Source organism: Sciurus vulgaris, assembly GCF_902686455.1.
Source record: "Sciurus vulgaris genome assembly, chromosome: 4".
NCBI lineage: Eukaryota > Metazoa > Chordata > Mammalia > Rodentia > Sciuridae > Sciurus > Sciurus vulgaris.
Window position 1 is genome coordinate 58,678,977 of NC_136464.1, and position 27,088 is coordinate 58,706,064.

The following is a 27,088-nucleotide window of genomic DNA, read 5'->3' on the forward strand; positions in this document are numbered from 1 at the left end:
TTGCAGGCTTTGAGGAAGGAAGGCACCACACTGAGGAACCCAAAAAGAACTGAGGGCGACCTCTAGAAGGCAAGGGTAGCCTCTAGCCAATTGCCGTTAAGAAAATGAGGCCCTCAGACCTGCAAGTGCAAGGAACTGAACTCTGCCAATAACCTGAGTTCATTTGAAAGCTGATCTTTCCCCAATTGAGCATTCACAGGACTGAGACCCCAGCCCTAGACAGCGTCTTGATTTCAGCTTCCATGAGACCCAGTCACGCCTGGATTCTTGACCCACAGAACCTGGAGACTAATAAATATGGATTGTTTTCAGTTACTACTTCTGTGGTAATACTGGTATACAGCTATTGAAAACGAATCCAACATCCAGAAAATGATAAATAATTACTTAATATTATTGAATATCTGGTTAATATCCCTGCTTGTCTTATACCTTTTTTAAAACAGCATTTTTGTAAGATGCTGGCTTTAGTCTGCACTCATGTGACATGAGTCTCCTATATGTAACCTGCCTCAGAGAGCACACAGCGCCTTTCCATTGTCCATCTTCTCTCTCAGACCCAACCTGCCTCTGTCCTGTCAAAACTTATATCCCTGAGCAAGCTTTCCCAGGGCCTCATGCTGATCAGCCCTGTCTTTCCACTTAGATCAGATTATAGTCAAGCCATCAGGTTTCTTTAATGTTGCAAGACATTGCCAAACGATCCCCCTTTCTTGGGTGAGGGCAAAATCCATCACCCTTTTGAGAACTATTGCTTTAGGTTAATCTTGATTTTTCTCTTCTTTGACTTACGTTGTTTTGTAGTTAAATTTTCAGAGGGTGGACAATTTTCCTCTTTCTGGAATAGGGATCCCACTTGCTATCATTTTCTGAATTTCGTAAGTCAGGTGCTCAGCTGAGATCTGAATTCATAGCCCTTGAGTCTAATATGCTGTTAAGCAATCTTATATGGTCAGTAAAATCAACATAAGATTTGCTGTCTCTTGTTATAAGGCACCCTGCTGGAAGCTAGCAGGGTAGAGAACTGAGGGACAGTCTGCAAAGGAGATTAGAGAGGGAGTTTACAGAACTCTCAAGAGACTCATTCTAACCAGAGAGACCAGGCTAATCCTTTTGTGAAAAGATAATGAGCACTTTTGCTGGTCTGTGTTTAGGACCTGCATATGGCAGACACCAAGTACTATGGCAGAGTCAGGGGTTAGAAAGACCAGGGCAGAATAGATTCACTGGTGAATGCTCAGGGTATGTGTGGGTTTTGTCCATACTTTCAATTATCTAGAAAGTAATTTTTAAGTTCTGTGGGGCATAAAGAGAAATTTTAAAAATCAGCAATTTTAAATTAATAATCCTACTGACTAGACAACATATTAAAACAAGGACAGATAAATGATACTGAAAGTTATTAAATTTTTTTTTGTTTTTTGATACCAGGGATTGAACCCAGGGGTGCTTGACCACTGAGCCACATCCCCAACCCTTTTGTATTTTATTTAGAGACAGGGTCTCACTGAGTTGCTTAGGGCCTCTATAAATTACTGAGGCTGGCTTTGAAGTCATGATCCTCTTGCTTCAGCTTCCTGAGCCGCTGGGATTACAGAAGTGTGCCACCATGCCTGGCTTAATTTTTTAAAACTATTAAAATCTATAGAAGGAATCAGGCACAGTGGTACATACCTGTAATCCCAGTGACTCAGAAGTTTGAGGCAGGAGGATCTTAAATTCAAAGACAGTCTCAGCAATTTAGCAAGGCTCTAAGCAATTTAGCAAGACCTTGTCTCAAAATAAAAAATAAAAAGGGCTGGGATGTGGCTCAGTGCTTAAGCACCCTTGGGTTTAATCCCTGGTACCAAAAAGTAAATAAAAATAAAAATAAATAAATAAAAAGGGTTGGGGATGTAACTCAGTGGTAAAGTGGCCTTGGGTTTGATTCACAGTATTACAACAACAGCTATTTATTTATCTATCCATCCATTCATCTGTTAGGGACTTGAGAATTAGGAATTGTGAGTCAGCCATGATTTATGAGAAAGGGTGGAACTGTGGTTCTCCAAGTGTGGTTCTCCACATCAGCATCAGCACCACCTAAGTGCTTTTGGAAATGCAAATTCAAAGGCCCTCTCCCAAACCAACTGGATAGGGCCCAGCATTCTAAGTTTTAAAAAGCCCTCCAAGTGATTCTGCTGTATGCTTAAATTTGAGAACCACTGGATTTTCTGGCTGCCAGATTTCATCACCACTTTCTTCATTCCCAGGTGACAATTGCCTAGGCAACTCAATGACTTTTAAATGTGCATTGCCTCAAAATCTCCCTGACTATACCAATATACTTGCTGCTTAGTGCACTTTTAGAGGACCTTCTTCTTTTTTTTTTTTTTTTTTTTTTAATTTTTATTAGCTTCCAGTTCTGTTCAGCATAGAAAAATGAGCTGTGCTCAGGTGGGAACTGTTCAGTAATGTGTTTGTAATAACCAGATTAGTTAATCAGCCATGATTTATTAATGATGAATTAATTATACCTGATTGTGCAGTTCTGCTAGCTAAATGGAGCTTTAAAGGAGTTATTTTATTAATCATCACAGTGCTAATTGCAGACACTTACAGAAGGATCACTAATTAAACATGCAAACCATATGCGGAACAAGTTGGGCTGCTGAGACCTGCAAGAATAAGAACTATTCACTTTTAGGGCAGCCAAAACAAACTTTATTTTATGCAATATTAGGGAGTTCACTTGGCAATATTAATCACTGCACACTAATATTATAATATTTTCCAGGAGGAATTGATCCCTATATCAAAATGTATGTAGTACTCAGTGAAATTCTGTTATAGAAGTATTGTTCTGTTTTACACTCATGCAGATTGTTTGAACAGAGACCACTGACCCACAGGGTGGGACATAGAAAAGAGTTAATTTATAAACTAGACCTTTGTACAATATAGAGAACATCAGGTGAGTGGAAGACTGAACTCCTCCTAGGGATCAGGAGTCCCCTTGTGTGAGGAATCATAAGAGTATTTACAGCCTTGTGCTGTTGGAGCCTAGAAAGGAACAAGACCATCTACTTAAGAGGCATCAGGTAAATTCAAGGATAGCTAAATCACAGGGAAAGTATTTGCAAATTTTAGCTCAAGATAGATTAAAGGCACTTCATGGCTTTTTATTGTGATGAATATTTATTGTTTGGGGTTATTCAGCATCCAAACACCATCATCCTGGCACCTTGAGCTGGGAAATTCTCCGTGACTAGTGTAAGGAGTTAGTGCCCAACTTCCCCCACGGAAACCAAAGTGACCAGATGTTACCTCTCTCTGCAAATCAGAGTGGGCCTGCTTCTCAGGCTCAACCAAATCAGAAACATTGGTCCTGAACAGGGTGCAGTACTGTGGAGGGGGCTGGAGGACTTGTCCCTGCAGTGGCAGCTCCATGAGCTAACACAGGATTTTTTTTTTTTTTTTTTTTTTTTTTTTTTTAGGTTAGTTTGTAGTTGTAGATGGATAGAATGCCTTTATTTTGTTTATTTTTATGTGGTGCTGAGGATTGAACCCAGTGCCTCACACATGCCAGGCAAGCGCTCTGCCACTGAGCTACAACCCTGGCCCCCTAAGATTCTGACAGTTGATGAAACTGCTCAGAATAATGGCTGCAGGAATAATGTTTGCTTAATATTAGTCCAGTCATTAACTGAATCAAATCTGTATTGAACGAATACACAATAATTGTGTGATAGATAAGGATGAGATTTCAGGTTGATCAATGTTTTTAGAGTCCCCCATCCTGCACATTTCCTAGCTTGTTCATTAGTTTAGAAACAAGCATGTGATACAACTGGTCAATGAGATAGGAGGGTATAAGTTTTCAGTTCAGAGAGCCAAGTAAGGAAAACAGACCTGGGGTAAAGTGAACTAGCATTTGGCATATGTAGGTTTATTTAATCCTTTTTTTTTTTTTTTTTTTTTCTGGTACTGGGGAGTGAACCCAGGGGTGCTTTACTACTGAACTACATACCCAGACTTTTATATTTTTTATTTTGAGACAGGTTCTCACTAAGTCATTAAGGATCTCACAAAGCTGCTGAGGCTGGCCTTAAATTTGTGGTCTTCCTGCCTCAGGCTCCCAAATTGCTGGGATTACAGATGTGTACCACTACACCTGGTTTAAATCCTCCAATTTTGATATATCATCTCTCCTTCATCTGTGTTAGGTATCCCTCAGTCCAGAGAGTCTTCAAAGAAAAAAATCTCCAGCTTTTCCCAGAGTGGAAGTAGGGAATTGCCCAATGTATGAAATTTTAGTCATATGTATTTTAACATAATGTGTCTCTACCATCTGGATCAAGTGTTTCAGGTTCCCTCAAGCCCTTCTGTAAAATAACAAAACCAAAAACCCTCAATCTCTGTTTATTTACATGAATCACTATTCTGAGACTTCTGTCACCATAAATTACTAGCTTATTCTTGGACTTTTATAACTAGAATTAAAAAAAAAAAAACCATATATGCTGTTTGGTGTTTGGCTTCTTTGATTAAACATAATGCTTTTGAGATTTGTACATGATGTTGAATTCATAGTTTTTAAAATTGCTGTATAATATTCCATTCTATAACTAGAGTACAATTTGTTTATACTAGGTAGTGATCATTTGAGTTATTTCCAATTTTTGATTATATTTATAACTGGTATGAACATTCTTGTGTTATTGGTAGACAGGCACACTTATTTACTTTGAATAGCATACCTAGGGCTATAATGCTGAGTAATGGGTTTAGCATTGTTTAACTTTGCTACTGTCAATGTTTTCTAATGTAATTGAATGATCAGTAATGTATGAGAATTCTACTCACTTCATATCTTCACCAGCACTTGCTAGTTTCAGTCTTTTCAATTTTAGCCATTCTGGGGAGTGTGTGATACTATCTTACTGTGGTTTTCAGTTGCGTTCTCCAGGGAGTACTGATGTTGAACAACCTTATCATAGGTTTATTAGACATTTGGAGATCTTCTTTTTTGAAAGTGCCTTTTCAAGTTTTTGTCCATTTTGTAGGTTTATTTTGGTGCTGGGAATCAAATACAGGGCTTCTTTCATGCTATGCAAATACTTTATCACTGAGCTATCCCCAAGCCTTTGTCCACTTTATAACTGAGTTGTCAATGTGTTGATTTGTAGGGTTTTAAAAAATATTATTAATAGAAATCCTTCATCAGATGTATGTGTTATGAGTTCGTTCTTCCAGTCTGTGTCATGCTTATTCATTTTCTTTCATGGTGCTGGGTATTGAACCCAGGGTCTTACACACTGAGCTGTACCCCTAGACCTTTTTAAAAACCTTATTTTGGGCTGTACTTCAGTGGTGGAGTGCCTGCCTAGCATGTGTGAGGCACTGGGTGTGATCCCCAGAACCATATAAAAATAAATAAGACAAAATAAAGGTATTGTGTCCATCTATAATTAAAAATATTTTTAAAAATTTAAAAAAGAATAGCAAAAATCTTATTTTGAGACACAGTGTTGCTAAGTTGCTCAGACTGGCCTTGAACTTTTGATCCTTCTGCATTAGCCTCTTGAGTACCTGGGATTAAGGAACACACCACCACAAACCCAGCTCATATTAATTTTTATGTATAGTGTGAGGTAGGGGAAAATTTGGAAGTATTGCAAATTCCATTGCAAGTTTTTTCTTTTTCTTTTTCTTTTTTTTTCAAATGAAGTCTTGTGAGGTTGCCCGGGCTGGCCCTGAACTTCTGGGCTCAAGCCATTCTCTTGCTTCAGGGTTCCAAGTAAACTGGAACGATGGGCCAGTGCCAGCATATCTGGCTCTGTTGTGTTTTTTGGTAAACAAAAGGTAGCTGAATTTACCATTTTTTTCTTTTAAGATTTATGCATTTGTATCTTAAGAATTTTTTGATATTCTTGAGTTCTTGAAAATATTCTTCTTTATCATTGTTGACAAACATTGTAATTGTCCCTTTCATGTTTAGTTCTTTAATTTACCTGCAATTTATTTTTGCTTATGGTGTGAGAGGCAGGTATAATTTCATTTTTTTTCCTTCTGTGGATAGCTCATTGACTCAGTCATTTTTTTGAAAAGTTCATGCTTTCTCATGATCTGTACTGCCACCTCCCTCAAACACCACTCCCCAGATGTGATTAGCTGTTTCTGACTTCTCTATTCTATTGTATTTACCACTTGTTTTTCCTATACCAACAGTGTGCTGTTTTAATTTTTTTTTTTTTTTTTCAGTGCTAGGGGTTAAACCCAGGGTCTTGTATTTGACAAGCAGTCTACCAACGAAGCTATATGCCTAGCCCTTTAATTGTTATTTTTATTGAACATTTCAATCTTTATTATATATATATCTGTCATATAATTTCCCAGAATTTATTTATTTTAATTTTATAATTATTTCAAAATAGTTAGTACAAGTACTTGGTAAAGAATCAAATAACACGTTCCAGCAGCTTGGGAGGCTGAGGCAGGAGGATTGCAAGTTCAAAGCCAGTCTCAGAAACTTCATGAGACCCTAAGCAACTCAGCGAGACCCTGTTTCTAAATAAAAATGTAAAAAAGGGCTGGGGATGTGGCTCAGTGGTTGAGCGCCCCTGGGATCAATCCCCAGTACCAAAACAAACAAACAAACAAACAACAACAACAAAAACCCCCAAAAGAGTGTCAAGAAACGCAAAAGTATGCAAGAGTGATAACTAAGTCTCTCTCCCACCCTGACCCCTTTTCTCCCTTTCCCTTCCCCAATGACAATCACTGTTACCAATTTGTATTCTTCCAGACATATTTATGCAGTACAAGTGGTATCAGTGTGCACAGCACATGGTTGTGTATGTACACACATCTGTGTGTGTGTGTGTGTGTGTGTTACATTAATGGTAACTTAACTAATCACACAGTTCTACTTCTTGATTTTTAAAATGTGATATATATTTTGGCAGCCATTATTATTATTCCCGTTTTATAGATGAGGCAAGAATGCCCTGAAAAGAGACTAACTTGTTTAAGGTTACTCAGTTAGAAAGGTTGTTGGGTCTGAATTCAAAACCAGGCTGTATAACTAGAAATCTGATGTCCTGTCTGCACTTCAAGGACAACTCCCAGAACTCCCAGTTCTGGTTACCATCCTGTGTATCCCTCAAATTTAGAGGCACAAAAGTCCTTTATTATGCTCACAGATTCTGTGGGTCAGGAATTTGCACAGGACAGTGAGGAAGCCTTGTCTATACTCCATTTAGTGTCACCTGAAGAACTCAGTGATGGGAGCTATGGTCATCTGAAGACTTGTTCTGACACATCTTTGGAGTCTATGTTGGGAACACTCACACAGCTGGAGCTAGAATAGTTGGAACTCCTTGACCACCTTTCTCTATCTCAGTATGGTCTCTTTGCCTAATGCTTCCAGCATGGTGGATTTAGGATGGCTGGACTGCCTTCTTATTGGCTTGGCCCCTAAGGCACATGGCCTGAGAAGCCAAGTGGAAGCTTTGTCTCCTTTTATGAGGTAAAATTACGTTAGCTGCACTTCTGTTGCCTCCTTCTCTTCCTCCTCCTCCTTCTGCTTCTGCTTCTGCTTCTTTTTTCTTTTCTTTTCTCTTTTTCTTTGCAGTACTAGGGATTGAACCCAGGGGCACTCTATCACTGAGCTGCATCCCAAGCCCTTTTCACTTTTTATTTTGAGATGGTGTCTCGCTTCGTTGTCCAAGTTGGTCTCAAACTTGTGATTCTCTTGCCTCAGTCTCTGGACTCCTGTTGCCTTCTGCTGGTTAAGACAGTTACAAATACCATCTAGGGTTAAGAGACAGGGACACAAATCCCACTTCTTGAGAGAGGAGTGTTAATCTCACATTGTAAGAAGAACAAACGGGATGGAATATATTTGACTGCAGCCAGTTTTGGAAGCTATAGTCTGTCACAAGACAGTTTTGGGGAACTCCCTATATTCTTAGGAAATTTGGGGCTGGGGATATAGCTCAGTTGGTAGAGTGCTTGTCTTACAAGCACAAGGCCCTGGGTTCAAATCCTCAGCCCCGCAAAAAAAAAAAAAAAGAAAAAAAAATTTGGATATGATGGTTAGCAAGAAGAAGGAATGCCTTCATTTAGAAGAAGAAAACTTCATGTAAATCCTGAACCTACTTTTTTTTTTTCAGTGAAACTAAGACAATCTTGTCATTGAACCACTGTCATCAAACATATGGAGGTGCTTACAGATCATTGTCAAAGAGACTTTTGAAAATGTTCTTAGCCTATTGAGCCAGAAGAAACTTTTAAGGAATCAGAAACACGTGTCAGCTTTCAGGAACTTGGTGAGCTCTCAAGCATGCTATGAAAGATAGATAGACCAAGTTGGCTGCATTCCCGCCTTGTCCCGCATCATTCAGAGGGTGTATCGGTGCTCCTTGGCATAACCCTGCTGGGACAGGGCCTTATCCTCATTGATGCTGCCAAATGCTCCTGGGGAGACCAGAGGGAACAGTGTCAGGGATACATGGCCTATGACTTTGTGAAATAGCCAGTTGAGGTTATTGCAATACCTTTGGGTCAGGTTATTTTAAGTTACAGTAGACAGTTTGTGAATTCCATCAAGCAACTGTATACTCTTTTCAGCTAAAATCATGATTTCAGCATAAAAGAGGAGGTAAGTTAAAAGCGAACACCTGTTCTTCTAAAATTGCTCTACTGCAGGTACCAGCCCTAGAGAGTTGGCAGATGGTTCCATGTTTCTAAGCCTGACCTTCAAGCCCTTCATCAATCTTGAGCTGATTGATTCTCAGGAAAGAGGAGACTGACTTCCCAGGGTACCCAAGATACCTTTGATTTAGTTTCTACCTGAAGACCAATTAATTAGCCCACACTGATTCTCTCAAGGTTTCCTAACAAAAGCCAGGAAACACTGGGCACAGCATGGCTGGGGCAGCTTTGTACTAGCTCATTAATTACTGTCACTCCAGGCAGGGATACTCCTAAAACATAAATTAAAAAGCATCGTTCTGCACCATAGAAGACAAGTGATCTTCAAGGCTTGTAGCTCTCCCGTGCTATGATTCCTGTGCTGAAGCACTCCCCATATTTAAAAACTTCTGCCTATAGGACCAAAACTACCAATTGCTTCTTCCATTCCCATATATATATATATATATATATATATATATATATATATTCCATCATATATATATATATATACATATTCTATCATATACATATATAAGTTGTTGATGGACCTTTATTTTATTTACTTATTTTTATGCAGTGCTGAGAATCGAACCCAGTGCCTCACACATGCTAGGCAAGTGCTCTACCACTGAGCCACAACCCCACCACTCATTCCACCTTTACTCATGGCTGCCAAAGGAGTTTGTTCATCATGAAAGAACTCCTTGACTCTCTGGCACCTTGTTCTATTAAATGTAAGAGCTTTAGTTATTTTTTCTTTTTAAGTCAAAAGAAATTGTATTGCTTTTTTATGACGTGGAAGTAATTCACACTCACATCTCAGTAATCCTCTGGAGGGACTATCTGGGGATCTCATTCTTTTCCCCTGTATGAGGCTTTTGGCCTCTTACTTGGTCCCTTTTCTTTCCTAGTCCCTCAGTTTTTGCTCTTCCAAGTTAGGGCTAAAGTGGGAAGAGCTGGGGCTGGATCTGGGGATGTGCTGTTGATGTGATGAGAAGTAATAAAGGAAAAATAATAGAAGGGTATAGCCCATATATCTATTTTTGAGATGGAGTCTTACTATGTTGCCCCGGCTGGCCTCAACCTTCTTGGCTCAAGTAAACCTCCTTCTTCAGTCCCCTGAGTAGCTAGAACTACAGTAGTGTACTAGCACTTTCATTTTTTAAAATTAGCTTCTCTATAATTTGTTTCCATTGAGAAGATAACCTAAAGTTAAGAACTTTCTCCCTGAGGGCATAGTCACATGGATGTAATCCCAGGAATCTGGGAGGCTGAGGCAGGAGGATTGCAAGTTCAAGACCAGCCTCAGCAATTTAAGGAGGCCCTAAGCAACTTAGTGAGATCCTGTCTAACTAAAAGTGGGGGAGGGGACTGGGGATATAGTTCAGTGGTAAAGTGCTCCTGGTCTCAATTCCCAGTACCCCCAAAAGAAAAAAGAACTTTCTCCCCATGATAAATCCTATTTTGGGTAGTGTAATATGTTAATTACTTGGTACTGGGATTGAACCCAGGATGCTTACCACTGAGCTACACCCCCAACTCTTTTTATTTTTTAATTTGAGACAAAGTCTCCTCAGTTGCTGAGTCTGCCCTGGAACACAGGGCAGCCTGTGCCTCAGCCTCCGAGTCACTGGGATTGTCCATATGCACCATTAAGCTGGGCTTACTTTTTTTATTATTATGGAAATTTTCAAACGTACTTCTTCCCACAAGTCAAGTGCTTATCATGCAATTTCAACAGTGACTATTATCATTTCATGACCAATTTTGTTCCCTAGGAAACCCCACCCCCACCCCAGGCCGCCGCTGAGTCAGGCGTTCTACATTCCCTGCTTGGGTTCACCCTTGGGTTCAGACCCATTTCCTCAGCCGAACATGCCCTGAGGAGGCAACCTGGTGTGATGGACTCCTCCTTCCTGTCTTCCTTTCCACTCTTGAGGACAGAAGCTTGAGAACACCTCGAGTGTCACATTCTATTTCACTTGATGGGGAAACTCGAGGCGTCCTGGTGGCAGCAGGACAAAAGGACAGCTGTTCTGGGCTACCCACAAATTAGGGCATCTCTGGAGACTACCTTCCAATTCTCATTTAATTTTTAGGAGAGCTTTAATTATGCCACCAACCGTCCTCACTTGAACAATCACAGGCACTAGGCTGGTGGGGGGAAAAGAGTGATTGACTTGATTTGCATAACCATTTACCCTAATTAGAATGTCAAAAGTTGGTGGCAAAGAGGCTAGTTGTGCTTTGACTTAGGATCATTTTAATTTAGTCCAATTTACCATTATTACAACTGCCTTCCTCTTTGCATCTCAGGTCCTCTTCTAAAGGATTTGTAGAAAAAACAAAATTGAAGAAACTAGTAACTTGCTCTTTCGACTGAACTCCTGAGGAAAAAAATCTAAGAGCTTTATTTCCTTAATCCAAACCACGATATTTGTTTCTATCTAAATTTATAGTTCCATGGATATTTTGACTGGACACTAATAGAGGCAAACACTTGACTGTGAATCCAGAAGCCTGCTTTTTACATGTGTGTATAAGAGGGCAGAATCATCTTCAAGTTGTCCTATGAGAAAAAAAAAATGCGTGTTTGAATAGTCAAAAAAATGTGTGTTTGAATAGTCACTTTTATTCCAATGTTTGAACACAGGTTTGGGGGTGTAATAATAATAATTATTAAGGTTTGCAAATAGAGAATATTCTTTTAAAGTATAGGTAGAGTTTCTAAGACCACATGATTCTAAGTACGAAGGGACTGAGAATAAACAGAGCTCCAGGTCTCAGACATAGAACCACCCAGATCCATTAGACTGTTTAGGCACGCATCAATGATTCTGGGTCTGCCTGGTGAGCTACTTACCCAGGTCCTAGTTAAATCAGGCATCCTCTGTTTTTCCGCCCTCATTCCCTTTTAGCAGCAGGAGGCCACCTATTTAATTAGTTGAGGGTGGGAGCGTCTGTAATCTCCTGGGGGTGGCTTCAGCCCCAGGGTTGGATAAGAGGGTGAATCCAACAACGGGTGTGGCTGGCCTCTCCCCTGCAACATATGGGGAGCCCACCATGCCTTCAGCCCAAGTTCCAGCAGCAAGCATTAGAGAAGAGGCCTTCCCTGCTGGGAACACACCCAGCTAAGCCAAGGGCAGGCAGCGTCACTAGTAGAGGTCAAGGCAGTTCTTAGACCAAACAGCATCTGGCAAACTATGCCAATTGAAAATCAATGGCCCTCCCTGGGTGGGTTTAATTTTATGGTTATTTGCACAAACTTACAGTCCCTAATGGGCAGGGCAGACCTCAGAGCATCCTCCCAGAATTGTTCCAATGGATTCTGATGTCTTGGCAGCCCATCAATAGGTCGAAATGAAGAATCTGTTCCCTGGAGGCTAGAGCTGGAGCCTGGCTGTCAGGCTAAGCCAAGTAATGGTAGGGTTAACACTGGAGATGTGACAGTCAGCACACTGTGTGGAAACTCCCAAAGTCAAATACACTGTCTCCGGCCTGAGGGAGACAAACAGGTTCCTCAGTATGTTCAGTCTACAGATTCCATGTTTTTCTTGGAGGTCAGTTATTCTTGAAATGACATAAGAGTTTACAGTGGTCAAGAGGTAATGTTCTATAGTCAGGTAAATCCAGGTTCCGCCACTCACTCACTAAAAGACCTTGGGACAAACTTATTGTCCTCCCTGGGCTTCACTTTCCTCATCTATGAAATGGAGATAATAATAGTACCCACCTTACTGAGCTGCTGAGGGGATGAAGTAAGAGAATATGCTGAATAGGCATAATATAGTGTCTGGTACATTAGTGCACTTTAAACAAAATTTGGCTGGGGCTGTGACTCAGTGGTACAGCACTTGCCAAGCATGTGTGAGGCACTGGGTTTGATTCTCAGCACCACATATAAATAAATGAATAAAATAAAAGTCTATCAACATCTTTAAAAAATATTTTTAAAAAAGTGACAATAGGGGCTGGGGATGTAGCTCAGTGGTAGAGCACTTGCCTAGCACGTGTGAGGCATTGGGTTTGATCCTTAGCACCAAATAAAAATAAATAAATAAAATAAAGGTATTGTGTCCATCTACAACTAAAAAAAATTTTTTTTTAAAGTAGCAATAAAGATAATTCCTGCCAGATATGGACAGGATAGGCATTTTAAAATAGGCAGGAGCAGAAGACTTGAATGAGCAGCACTAGTTTTAAAATATTAAATTTTGTCAGATGTGGTAGTGTATGCTTGTAATTCTAGCAACTCAGCAGGCTGAGTCAGGAAAATCTCAAGTTCAGGGCCAACTGGGACAACTTAGAGAGACCCCTTTTATTTAAAAAATAAAAAGGGCTGGGGTTGTAGCTTAGTGGTAAAGCGCCTCTAAATTCAATCCCCAAAATGAAATAAAATCTTAAATTTTAATATTTTTACCATTGAACTGTTAAAGTTCTTAAACAGTATGTATGGGAATTCTTTCACTTACTCATTTGTTCCTTGTTCTGACTCATTAGTCTTTCATCAGAAAGATGGATGATCCAACCAACATGCTATATTTTGATTTCACCCTGTGATAAATTGGTTATCACTGTGGAAGCCCTTCAAGCTAATCTCTGGGTCCAAAGAGAACCAGGACTCAGAACTAACAACAGTCATGGCAATGACTTCTGCCATGTTTCTTAAATCATTCTGAGGAAAGAGATGGATAATCAAGTCCAAGTGATAACCCATATGGAGAAAAGTTTTTAGGTAACTGGGATTGGGGTTGTTTTATTTAGAGGCAGACACTAACATTATAGTTCATAAAGGACCAGTGGTGTTGCTGCCTGCAACAACAAACCCGTGGGAAGGAATCAGAGGCGGACTGGGAATGAACAACTTCTTTATTTTTCTCAGAGGTGCTTCTTCTCAGGGGTGCTTCTTCTCAGAGGTGCTTCTTTTCAGAGGTGCTTTCTTTCAGAGAGGGTTTTTTTTGTTTGTTTGTTTTTTTCCCCTCAGAGGAAGGGAATGTCTTATGTACACTAAGGCAGCCAATCAGCTTAGGATTAAGTAGCACGATTGGGGGAGCACGCGCCACGGTACTAATTAAGAAAGAATGAGGAACATGTGTTGACCACGAGCGCAGAAGAGACATCAACCAATCCGGCAAAAAGTCATGAGAGATCACGCCATGTTAACACTAATTATGCGCCACCTCTTGGCCCAATACCAGCCGCCATCTTAGAGCTACTTCCTCAAACAGTTGTAAACATGTCTCTACAAGTGGACCTTTGATATTTTAAGAATTAATACTCCAGTGTCACTTGTTCTCAAGAAAGCCCCTTTAGTCATTTTGTGTAAGCACAAATTTGAGTCCCAGATTGCCAGAGGATTAGTCAAGGAAGAGATTCACTTGGTGAGCCACCTGGCATCAGCATCTTCTTGAAGCCCTTTGCCTCTTTTGCCTTACAACTGGGATAGCTTCTATGGGGGATTTTATGTTATAATGATGTTCTCAAGATTAGAGAAGCCAGAAGTTAGAGAATCATGGCCATTATGTACCTCAAGTTCTCTTCTCCCCCATCAGAAGCGGTTCCATTGCAGTAGACACAGTGAACAGGAGTGCCAGAGCCCTACTTCTGGTAGGGCTGAGCGAGGAGGACAAGAGAGGCAGGGCCAGTTCTCCCAGACAACTAGACAGCAGTGGCAACCAGAATAACTGCTCCAAGCCAGAGCCACCACTTCTGTATGATGCTTGACTACTTTCTTCCTTAGTCTACAGCTTTTGTCTGGTCTGGCCATTGGATGTGCAGGTCTGTCATTGTCTACTAGACACAACTACAATGGCTTCTGGCTAACAGGTCCTCTGGTGACCATCTTGATTCTCTCTGTCCTATTCCCTGGCCAAAGCTAGAGCCACCTGCCAAACAGGCCAACCAAATTTTGTCTCCTAGATTTTTGAAAACCTGACTAGAATAGACAAGTAGGTTGGAGCAGAGTCAGGAGCACCAGTTCCTCAGGTCTCAGGCTACCTTCAATTGTGGCCTGCCAAAAATTGGTTGTTTAAGCTTTGTTTGATTTAGTGAGCTACTATAGTATTTTCCCTATAAATCCTCTAATTTTTGCTTAAGTTAGCCAAAGACTGGTACTATTTTTGCTTCTGAGAGAACTTTAAGTGGTAACTGCTTGCTACTGAAAACTTGAAAAAAAAAAAAAAAAAAGAGGAGGGCCGAGTTTTGTACAATAGGCTTATGACATTTGTAAGTGATTTAACACAAAACCTCTGAATTCTCTAACTTTGAGAATGTCATTATAACATAAAATTCCCCCCATAGAAGCTATCCCAGTTGTAAGGCACAAGAGGCAAAGGGCTTCAGGAAGATGCTCATGCCAGGTGGTTCACCAAGTGGATATCTTCCCGGGCTAATCCTCTGGCAATCTGGGACTCAAATTTGTGCCTACACAAAATAACTAATGGGCTTTCTTGAGAACAAGTGACACTGGAGTTTTAATTCTTTAAAATATCAAAGATCCACTGATCCTTTATGACTACAGTATTACATTTGGTGATAAGGCTGGAATGGAGCTTCAGCTTTGCCAATAATATAGTGAAGAAGGCCCTGGGTTTCCCACCATTATCATCGGAAATATTTTCTTCCATGATATACATCTTTCTTTCCCCTTCCTTCCTTCCTTCCTTTTTTTTTTTTTTTTTTGTACCAGGGATTCTAATCTACATTTGGGCACTGATTCAGACTAGAAAGCTCTGTTCTCATCTTCTCCAAAAGACTTCCTGTAAGGTCTTCCACGAAGGTTAGATCCATTTATCGGTGACGGCTGGACTACATCCCTCAACAAGAGATTCAAATCTCTCTCCCAGCTCCCTCAAATGGGGAAACTTTCCATAATGATGTCATCAAGGGTTGTGTAACTTTGCAGGAGAGCTGAAGCAGAGCACAAGTCTCTGTTAAGACGAATGCAGCTTCTCTTCTCTGGCCATGGAGAACATCTTCTCCATGGAGCATATCCTCTCTCCCATGACCCTCCAGCCTCTCCCAGATAGCTACCCTTGGCTCAGCCCATACTCACTTCTGCAGGGTATACCCAGAATTAGTGGAACTGCTTTAGCTTATGGTAGGCATCACATAATCCACTAGAACTTCCTCCAGGCTTCTTTCACGGTTCATGCTTTGCATTATGAGGCAAGCACTCTACCAACTGAGCTATATCCCCAGCCCCCCCCCATGATTTGCATTATGAATTAATAGCATAACTTCTGGTAGTCCCCTTGAGGACTCTTGCACCCCACACTCATCTTTCTAAGTCCTCCCTCTTTTCCCCACAACACATACAGTAACTGATAGGATTGGGATCAGGACCAGGGAAAGCAGCTGGTTGTGTGTCTAGGCAGGCCCTGACCCTATCACGGAAGCTCTTCCAGACAAGAAACCCTGCAGCACAGAGTAGGACTTCTGTGGAGGAAGAGATCTGGAATTCTGGTTACTGTGTTGCTCAGTTTAACCAGGGTCACAGGCTTCTTGGCCACAAAATGAGGATTTTAACAGTTCCTACTCAAAGAAGTTTGTGAGGATGGGCACTAAGCCCTGGTAAGCATTTGGTGAATATTCCCTCGATGTGTTTCTTTATAGTGATGATATTGATTTCCTTAGTTTAAGTTCAGCCTTAGTAAGCCTTAGCCAACCAAGCAGTGCCTATGTGTTTATTAAACACTCTAGCAAGACACAGATATCTAAAATTTGCCCCTCCCTCAAAGAACTTATAACCTATTTGGAAAAACAGGAAATAAAATTTAAAGGAAGATACCAATAATATCAATTTTAATATTCAGATGGTTCAATATTATGTCTAGTGCCTAGAATAGTACCAAGCACATAGTAAGTACAATAAATAATTGTTGAACAAATGAAAATCAGTTCACTGGGTGCAATGGCACACATCTGTAATCTTAGTTACTTGGAAGGCTGAGGCAGGAGGATCACAAGTTTGAGAGTACCCTGTCTCAAAATAAAAAAGGGTTGGGTATAGCTCAGTGGTAGAGCACTTGCCTAGGTTTAACCCCCAGTACCAAAGGTGTGTGGGTGTATGTGGGGGCCAACAGCACTATAATAAACAGAAAACCGCTTCCCCTGGGGCGGGGAGCCGACATCAGCGGCTGGCCTGGACCAGCAAAGCCTCTAGACTTTTACACTGAGCTGACTCAGATACCGTCTGAAACCTGGATTGTAATGAGAGCCACCCTTTGGGGAAGTAAGCCACCTGCTCACTGCAAAACAGCGGATGCCACATTTTCACAGCAGAAACAGAAGCAGCAGATTTAGGACTATTGCTTTTGGAGGACATGATTCCCCCAACAGGGACTATAAGCAAGAGGAAAAAGAGCTATGTTGCTAAATGAGTATGGACTACTCCCCTCTTGTTTGGGTCCCTCCAGTTATCTTTTTTTCCTTCCTTTGCTTTTTTTTCTTTAGCAATATTTCTTGAGCATCTACCTTGTGCTAGACACAATTCTAGGTGCCAAAGATACAGTTAGGAACAGTACAGAGGAAGTCCCTGAATTTCTGGAGTTTCTAAACAAAACACTAAGAAAACTGAACATCAGAATAGGAGCTGAATGTCACAGGGAGCCACACAGGAAGATCTGGGGAAACTGCATTTGATGCAGAGGGAGCAACAGTGAAGAAGCCCCAAGTTGGAGGAAAGGAAGAGAAGCAGCAGCCTTTCGAGGGGTGACATCAAAAACACCAGAAAGAAGTAAGAAGTGTCATTTCAGGCCACCAGCTGAACTCCTTCCTCCAGAGCACAATCTGTAGCTCTGAGCCCTAATGGTAGTAACTGTGTACTGCCTTATACCTAGGAGAGTAGATGTGATCTTTCTGATCATGTCCTTCTGCCACAGAAAGGAGGGGAGCAGGAAGAGACCAGTTACATACTCACATCCAAGAATGTGCATTTAGGGCTGGGGATATAGCTCAGGTGGGTAGAGTTCCTGCCTCTCATGCATAAGGCCCTGGGTTCAATCCCCAGTGCCACACACACAAAATGCATTTATGTTTTATAAAACAGACCTCAAAACAGAAACTTAAAGGATGAGGTAAAACAACTCTCTGTGAAATATCTAATCCTTTCCTACACTTTAGTGTTCTCTCTACTGTGCCTCTTAGGGAAGAAGACCTGATTTATGGCTCTGGGTAGTTTATAACATGTGTTGCATCTCATTTGTACAAATGGATTGTGAATTCCAATAGCCTAAAAGCTGTCTTATCCCTGTTTGCCTAATATAGGGCTGAATGACTGGAAATACTGATTATTATCTAAGAGATAAAATCTCTAGTCTTGGTGGACACATAGACAATTGACTTGTGGTATGGAGAGCCTCCAGTAGAAGGTAAGGTCCTGTTGTTTGCATGAAATATTCCTTGTTTCAGTCAGTGTCCAATCAGGAAAGCAGAGTCATGGTGCGTATAATGGCAAAAAGATCAGATCTTGCACAAGTAGGTAAGGAGTTAGAGACATAAAGGTCCAAAAGAGGTTGTCAAAGGGTCAGAGAGCAGTCACTAGCAGCACTGCTTTGGGTGAATGAGTCAGAGCTTGCAGGGGGTTCTGGAAGCCAGGCATGTTCAGCTGCTGAGGTGAGACAGGGTGTTGGGGCTGGTATAGGAGTCAGGTTTTTTGAGGCTCCCACTTTTGTAAGTTCACATGAAACATCTAGTCCTGGGCTCAGGGCTACTGTTGATCAGCAGGACCAGCAGTTGGGAGTGCTCACTGAATGTAGCATGAGAGAGAACAAGGACAAATAGATCCACAAGCACTTCTGTGCCTGTCTCAAGGACTCTAACCAATTGTCTTCACAGAATGATGGCATTACTTCTGCTTCCTAGGGCTCATACAATTATATTTTTGCCCAACCCAAGTCTGGAATCACAGAGGAAAGAGCATTCTGAGAAATGTAGTGTCCAGTCTAAGTTTACCGTAGGACAGTCCAGCACATGTGGACTCTACTCATTGTTATGATTTGAATCTGAAATGCCCCCCAAAGATGCCTCTGTTGAAGACTTGTTCCCAATGTAGTATATTCAGAGGTGGGGCTTTTGGGGAGTGATGGATCATGAAGGCTCTAACCTCATCAAATAATTAGATCGTTGATGGATTCATAACTAAATGGACAAGTGGGAAGTGGTGGAAAGCGTGGGAGGTGGAACTTTATCCTGTGCCCTCTGCTTCCTGGATGCCATGAGGTGAGCAGCTTTCCTCTGCCATACCCTTTTACCATGATGCTCTCCCTCACCACAGGCCCATAGGAATGGAGTCAGCTGACCATGGACTGAGAGCTCTGAAACTGTGAGCTAGAAGAAATCTTTCTTCCTTTAAGGTGATTTTCTTGAGTGTTTTGTCATAGCAACAAAAAGCTAACTAACACACTCATGAAGGAACATCATGATTATTAATTTGTCTTCTCAAATACCCCAGTGTTAGGAAGGAAGGGTCTTAAACGGTAAATGCAGTGGAAAGTAAAGCATCCCCTGAAAATTGTACTTTTTATGGTTTTATTTAAACACAAATAAAATGTGCACATGAGCTGTCTATTCATTTTCTTGGCTGTGCAGTCTGGCATTGGAATCAGTGATTCTGATGATTGACTGGGCTATTCCTTAATCTCAGCACAGTAAGATTTATTGTACATCAGCAGAACTTCCAGTTCCTTAAAGTTATGGACCAAGACTCATGTACTTTTTTTTTTCTTTCTCTATTGCACCCATAACCAATGTTTAGCTTCAAGATCTAGTCCTTGAATCTTCTCTGTACCCTGTTGTCCATACCTCTGGATTTCCACCAGTGCACCGAATTTTGACATATAGATCTGAGTCGTGCCAGATGAATTTCTTAGATCTCAGTCCCCCCTTTTTTTTGGTGGGGGGGGTGGCTACAGGTGATTGAATTCAGGAACACTCAACCACTGAGCCACATCCCCAGCTCTATTTTGTAGTTTTATTTAGAGACAGGGTCTCACTGAGTTGCTTAGCGCCTCACCATTGCTGAGAATGGCTTTGAACTCATGATCCTCCTGTCTCAGCCTCCTGAGCTGTTGGGTTTACAGCATGCGCCACTGCGCCAGGCTCAGTCCTCTTTTTGATGATCTTGGACTTCACAGAATGTCTGAGGATGGCTATAATGCTGGGTAGGAGTGGCTGCCACTATCAAGGAAGAAAGGGGAAGGTAGCGAGCAAGGGCTGATGGGACTCAAAATTACACTTAAATATGTGTCTGCAGCTATAAAATTCAACCTTAAACTCTGATGAAACTACTAAATTACTACCCAGTAGATCTTTGCCTGAGTGGACTTTCATCTTCTGTCTGATATTTCAAGCTCGGATTGTTTCAATATCAAAAACAAAATTAATTCCTTTGAATTTTCCCTCTCCTCTTTCCCCTGATCACACTATGATATAAGCACTGAAGAGGGGAGAAAAAGGAAGCAAAAATGAGCAGAAGGAGCAGGTGACTATTCAGCACCCTGGAAAATTGCAACAGGTCATTTTGTTTCAAAATGCTCAAAGAGTAACTCATTTTATTTTTTTTCCAGTACTGGAGATTAAACACAGTGGGGTTTTACCACTGAGGAACATCCCCAGCCCTTTTTATTTTTTAATTGAGACAGGTTCTCACTAAATTGTCAGACTGGCCTCAAACCTGTAATCTTCCTGCCTCAGCCACTTGAGTCACAGGTGTGCGCCACTATGCCCAGCTTAACTCAATTCTGTTCCATGAAATTGATTTTATTATTAACCTTCTTTTACAGTTAGGGTGAGACACAAAGAGGTTAAGTTGTCCAAGGTCAAAAAGCCAGGATTCACACACACCATGACTTTCAGTGCAGCTTTATGTGTAAAGGCTCAAAAATTATTCATTACATCCAAAAGCTTTAGAAACTGATGTTTACTTTCATTATCATTGTAAAAACTGTTCAGTATATGTATTATGAGTTGTTTAAAGGATGATCTTCTTAGAGGCCAGCCAGAATCCTTTATAAACAGTCTCATTTAATGTTTGGTGCTGCCTGTGAGGTAAGCATTATGATTCCTACCTTGTGGATGGAGAAACATAAGTGATTTACGCAGCTTGATGGGAGAGCCAGGATCCAAAACTAACTCCAAAGCTGCTAAGATCCATTGGCAGGCCTGGGACTGTGGCACAGTGGTAGAGTGCTTGCCTAGCATGTGTGAGGTATTGGGTTCCATCCTCAGCACTACATTAAAAATAAATAAGCAAAATAAAGGGGTTGTGTTCATCACAACTAGCTTTTTTATAAAGATCCATTAGCAAGAAGGGTGAAGGCAGAGTTCAAACTACACAAATCTGTCTGGCTCATGGCAGCTAGAAATGAAATCAGGATGCTGAACCAGAATTCTCAAGTAGTGTGGAGTCACTGGGGTTAGAGAATCCACTTGGGGCCTTTTGGAAAACCTGTACTATCTGGTTAATGATAACTTCTGGAGCCTGGGACAGTGTCCCGCATCATTGCCAATTTTCTCTGGATCCCATTATTAGTCTTCTCTTCTTAGTTTCTGCCCTCCTCATGATTTTCTCTTCCCTGGACCTTTGAGCAAAAGGGAGTAGAGGTACAAGAACTGGCCTCTCCCTTTCTTTTTTTCTGAACATACTAATCCTTAGGGGATTTTTCCCCTCCGGGTAACTACATTATAAAACTATAAGAGTTCTTAACACCTTCCACTTGTGGCCTTTAATAAAATGGAAGTGGAACTCGATTTCATCATTCCTTTCTGCTGGCTTACCTTTTAGTCTTTTGGGTATCCAGAGCTCCCTGATTTCCACACCCTTCATCAAGGAAGCCTCAGTCTTCTTTTCCATATTTTTCTCTGCAAATTTCAGGATGAACATTTTTTTTGCCTCTCTTTTAATTGTGTGTGTGTGTGTGTGTGTGTGTGTGTGTTTTGTTGTTGTTGTTAGAGCTGCCATTGTTTATTTATTTGATACTAGGGATTGAACCCAGGGGCGCTTAACCACTGAGCAACATCCCCAGTCCTTTTTATTTTTTATTTTGAGACAGAGTCTCACTAAGTTGCTGAAACTGGCCTTGAACTTGCAATCCTCCTGCCTCAGTCTCCCAAGTTGCTGGGATTACAGGCATATGCCACCACGCATGGCCAAGAGTTTCCATTTTAAAAATGAAATATGGTTTTGAATAGTACAAGAATGTTTACCCTGAAGTCTATTCACACATGTAATAATTCCCAGTTTTTGATCTTTTTTACCTCTTTTTTTATTTCTCCTATTTTTCTACCCCTTTTACAGGTGTAAGCTCCTTCTTCCCTGCCCCATCCTCTGTAATCTTCATATCTTAATCTGCCGGGTTTTTTAAAAAAAATATTTTGTTGTAGATGAACACAATATATTTTATTTTTATGTGGTGCTGAGATTAGAATCCAGTGCCTTACAAGTGCTAGGTAAGCATTCTACCACTGAGCCACAACCCCAACCAATCCACCAGTTTTGATTTCTGACTGAACTCCAGATAATAGTGTCAAAAGACAAAACTGCAATAATTTAAAGATATTAATTGTCTTTTATTCATGATTCTGGAATTGGGCAGGCTCCTGAACCATAATAGGTTCAAAGAACTTTGGTCAATGACATAATTAGATAATACTTACAAATAATAATTACAGCTAGAGAACAGAGGTCAGGTATAGCACTTAATTGGTTATAGCTTTTGCCTTAATCAGTTGTCTTCCTAGGATTAACTAAAGCTTTGCTGCTATAACTGACACTCAGCCACTTGTTATATGAGTATACTACTAAGTTAATTAGTTTCATTTAACATGAATAACTCCATATTGGTTTGGTCTGTTGGGCCCAATACAGGAACCTAGTTCAAATCAATGGCCTCTTATAAATTTTATTTAATAACAGTAAACTGTCAATTCAACTGGTAGGATATTAGCCTCAATACAAGAGCATTATGGAAATTAGTCTGACATGTAGTTTTTTTTTTTCTGGTTCAAATGCTGTGGATTTTTAAAAAAAATAATAAAGAATCTATTCTGCATACAAAACATGGAACAGTTTCTGTTCCTTATAAGTAAGGGTATGGGAATGATCAGTATGAGTTTATTCACTAGGAATACGCTCATTTTGATCACCCCCTATCATTTATCTAATTTATTGTTCCACTCATTTTATCTGAGTTGTTATTTTTTAGGCACTGCTAAACACTAGAGTTGTAATATGAAAAACACTATCCTTTAAGCAATACCCTTCTAATTATATTCCTGAAAATTTTATTCATGACTTGTTTGACTGGGATGGATCTCTGTTACCCCATTACAAAATAAGGGCCTTAAGTGATCTCATAATTTAAAAACCTCTAAACTCAAAGGACACAGGAGATTTGACTTGTTTTAATCGAGTCATTAAAGGGCTTCATGCCTTCAAGCACAGTGTTCAGTCTCTCAATCTCAGTCTCCTCCTGTACAAAATAAATGGAAGATGCTAGCATAAGCTTGGAAAAGTGTCCAAGTAATGTGAATAGATCTTTTTAGGAAAAAAACAAACCAACAACAACAACAACAACAACAAAAACCCAAAACGAACAGAATCTGTGTTCAAGCAGGTCTAGGAAATGGGTTTCTATACTCCAGGATCTCTCAGAAACTTTCCTGTGCCAATTCTGCTTCATGACTCTCCAAGTGAGAGATAGCACATGTGTTTCCCAAACTTATTTGACAATAGAATCCTTTCCCCAGAAGCATCTTTGTAGTACTAATAATGTCTTTCAGGATACATTTGGGAAATGTTTTACAATGTGCTCTCCTAGGCCCTTTAATTTCAGCAATACACTCTATCCTTAGATCAATTTCATGTCATAGTTATCTTCTAGTTTATGTTCTAATGTAACTGTGTTGTGCACATAGTGCTATTTTCTTTTTCTCTTTAATGCTCAATGTTTGGGGACATGGTTCACCAACCCAGGTACATGCCTTGCAAAAGTATACATTTCACGAATACTTTGTACAATTGTGACTAGAACCAACACATAGACTGTTTTGCAGAGAAACAGTCCATGGAGCAGCCCAGAGGGAGATCTTCAGGGGAAAAAGATTAGATAAATGAACTTGAGAAGCAATAGCATTAACAGGGTAGATTTCCAAGAAGAAAAAATAAAAACCCAATTCATTTGACATTTTGATGACTAAATAACGCAGTCTTTGCTGTCACAGGACTGCTGTTCCTAACCAACACTGTTTAGGACTCAGAGTAACAGAGTTGAGTGGTTCCTTGCAGACGTCTGTGTTCAACATCTGTCATGCTGAAGATCATTAATGTTCAATTGCATCCTATTGTCTTCATGTTATTCAACTTCATTTCATTGTCATCGTTTCAGCTGGGGATTAATCAACTATTTATGGGAAGATGGAACTTGGAGTCAGGGCAGTCACAATGGGGTTACAATGACAGGGGAAGTAAGTCACAGATAAAAGACTTGATTTTTGAGAGCTTGTTGGTAATGTAATTAAACCAAAATATCTGAGAATAATGCTGACACATCCATATTTCAAAAGGACAAAGAGTTTACTTGGTGTTCCTGAAATATCCAGAAGTGATTCTGAATTGGACCTATTTGGAGTCTCGTGACTCCTCTTAAGAAAAAGAAACAAGCTGACATGACAGAATCAAAATAATTATTTTTCTGTATAACTCATATAATCATTACCAGGAGTGAAAATCATGACTTAATTATTGTTCCTAAAGACAGGTAACATAACTAGAGCATTTAAGTTGTATGAAATATTTTCAGCCTCATGAGATGGGCAAAAATCTTTCAGTAGGAATTATTCTTTTTAAACCTCACAGATTACTTAGATGTTTGCATTTTTGCACATCTATGTGCATTATTGACTTTTTAGATTCAAATGTCAAATCATTAATAAGTTATCATCTCCGTGTATGTCCCACAAACATTTTTGAATGGGGAAAAGAAATATAGATAATGAATTAATTTGCCTAGATAACTGAACTCATGCAATCCAATTACATGCTTAGAATAATATAAAGCTTTAAATATACACGTTAATTTATTTTGATATAATAAGTGATTTTGCAGAAAACAGCGATATTATTTGCACAGCAAAATTTCCGGTCTCAATATTAGGGCTTGCTAATATGTTCAATTTACTTAACAGATAAAACAAAAATGTTACCATTATGCAAAATTGTCACACTTCTTAACAAAGCTAGCTTATACTTAACTTCTGATACATCTATCTCATAATACCAAAATTAATATCTTCACGCAAACGATTTCTAATAATTTAAAAATCTTAGCTAAGTTTTTGATATGTAAGCTGCCTGCTGATATGGGAAAAGATGGACCAAGCTCTTCCCCCACCCCCACCTTGTTATTCTTTTGGGGACAGCCAGGCCACTCCAGATGGTGTGTTAGTTAGTGTTGGACATAGCTTTGGAGAAACTTCAACAGACAAGGCAGTAATGTCAGGATTTTGCTGTGCGTCGTCCCCCTCCCCCCTGCAGTTCCCAGGGTAGGAAGGTGCTGAGATGGAAGCAGAGGGACGCCCGCCCACCTGCCACCACCTGTTCCCTCCTTTAGCCGTCGGCTATAAATTCTCCTCCCCCAAAGATTCATCCGGCGCTCTCCGACAGCTACTGCTTGTGGTAAAAGCGCTCCTTCCTTAGCTGAGCTTCGGGAAAGAGTTCATCTTCCTGGAAGGCAGCCTTGGCTTTTTCCAGAGGACTGGAAAGGCCTTCCCTGAACCAGCCACACCAAACTCTGCTGCAAGGTTTCCTTCTGTTTTTCAACTTCACGTTGGGAAAAATGACTTTTTCTTGAGCATCTACCTCAATTTCCCCTATATTTGGGTAAGTGAAGAGGCAGCCTGGTTATTCAGCAGAACAGAAGGCCGAGTCCCGCACTTCCCCCTGTAGACTGCTTGCACGTGAGTTACTTTGTGACTTATTTGCTAAGAAGAGCCACGTTGGGCAGCGGCTGGGTTAGACAAGTCCACGCACAGGTTCTGAGCCCGCTGCTGAGCTCCGCCCCTCCCACCTCCACGCCGGGTATGAAGTCCTGCAAACCCAGCGGCCCGTCAGCGGGAGCACGCGCCGCGCCCCCGTGCGCGGGCGGTGCCGAGTGCGCGGGCACGTGCGCCGGCGCCGGCCGGCTGGAGAGCGCGGCGCGCAGGCGCCTGGCGGCCAATGCGCGCGAGCGCCGCCGCATGCAGGGTCTCAACACCGCCTTCGACCGACTGCGCAGGGTAGTGCCTCAGTGGGGCCAGGATAAGAAACTGTCCAAGTACGAAACCCTGCAGATGGCGCTGAGCTACATAATGGCTCTGACCCGCATCCTGGCCGAGGCCGAACGATTGGGCTCGGAGCGGGACTGGGTCAATCTCCACTGTGAGCACTTCAGCCACGACCACTACATCCCGTTTGCAGGCGCGAAGCTGCCGGGCGAAAGCGAGCCGTACGGCCAGAGGCTCTTCGGCTTCCAGCCAGAGCCCTTCCAGATGGCTAGTTAGGGCGCGCGGCTCCGCGGGGACGAATGGCCCAGGGATCCCGCTCCCGAGCCGCAGCCCTCCCCGCAGAGAGCCGCAGTGGCTTTCGGTGGCCTAGGATTCGTCAGATCAATAAACTTTCAGGTTACTTTCATTCGTATCCTCACACCTTCGGACGCAATGATTTTGTTGCCTCTCACCCTTTCTGTATTTTGTAGACTTCATTAATGAATCTTGTGAATTACATTGCTCTGATAATAATCCCCCACCCCCTTTCCTGAACTACTTTGAGGGAAAACAAGCTTAAGAAAAAATAGGATTAGTCTCTTCTGCAATTTCAGTCCTCAGAGAAATAATCACCTTAAACTTTGTAAGTTTGTCGGGTTCGGTGAAGTTACGTGATGCGTTGCTTGTGAATGCTCGATACAGCTGTCATCCCGTCGTGTAAATGCATTTATGCTCGGTGTATCGTGTGTGTATGCGTCAAGTAGAGCCAGGCTTTCGCTTTTTGGTAGAGTTCTTGGGCATGGGTGCTCTGTATTTTTTAAACTGTGTACACATTAAATATAGATTTTGTAAAATATGAGTAATGGGGTTTGTATTTCATGCCAAGTACCCTGCTAGTTGCATAATATGTTGAGTGTTTCCCTGAATAAAGATACGTAATGTTTAAATCTTATCCTGCAAATCAGCAAATGTGCTGTTTTCCCAATACTTCGTCGAAAAACACAAACTGATGAGAGTGTAAGTAATTAATTTGAAAGATTTCCCTGTTGCCTCGGAAATACAGTTTTGGTGGTTAGTTTTTAAAAATTTAAATTTAAATTTAGTTTTTAAATAACAAGTTATGTAGTTCCCCAATATTTTATTTTTATTACTAAGCCAATTACTAAAT

General features: G+C 40.9%; 1 protein-coding gene across 3 annotated transcripts in view; it reads left to right on the forward strand.

Annotated features, from left to right (window-relative positions):
* Positions 1-26,829, forward strand: part of ATOH7 (atonal bHLH transcription factor 7) — a 29,017-nt gene extending 2,188 nt beyond the window's left edge. The window contains exon 2 of one of the 3 annotated variants that reach the window (XR_013763109.1): positions 8,157-9,159. Coding sequence is in view for 1 of the 3 variants with exons in the window: in XM_079135829.1 (XP_078991955.1) it covers positions 25,759-26,217 (459 nt within the window). In the remaining 2 variants the exon portion in view is untranslated. Of the gene's footprint in view, positions 1-4,040; positions 4,161-8,156; positions 9,160-25,213 lie in introns of those variants that run through there. The other 2 variants (XR_013763110.1, XM_079135829.1) reach the window with 2 other exon arrangements.
* Positions 26,830-27,088: the final 259 nt, after the last annotated feature.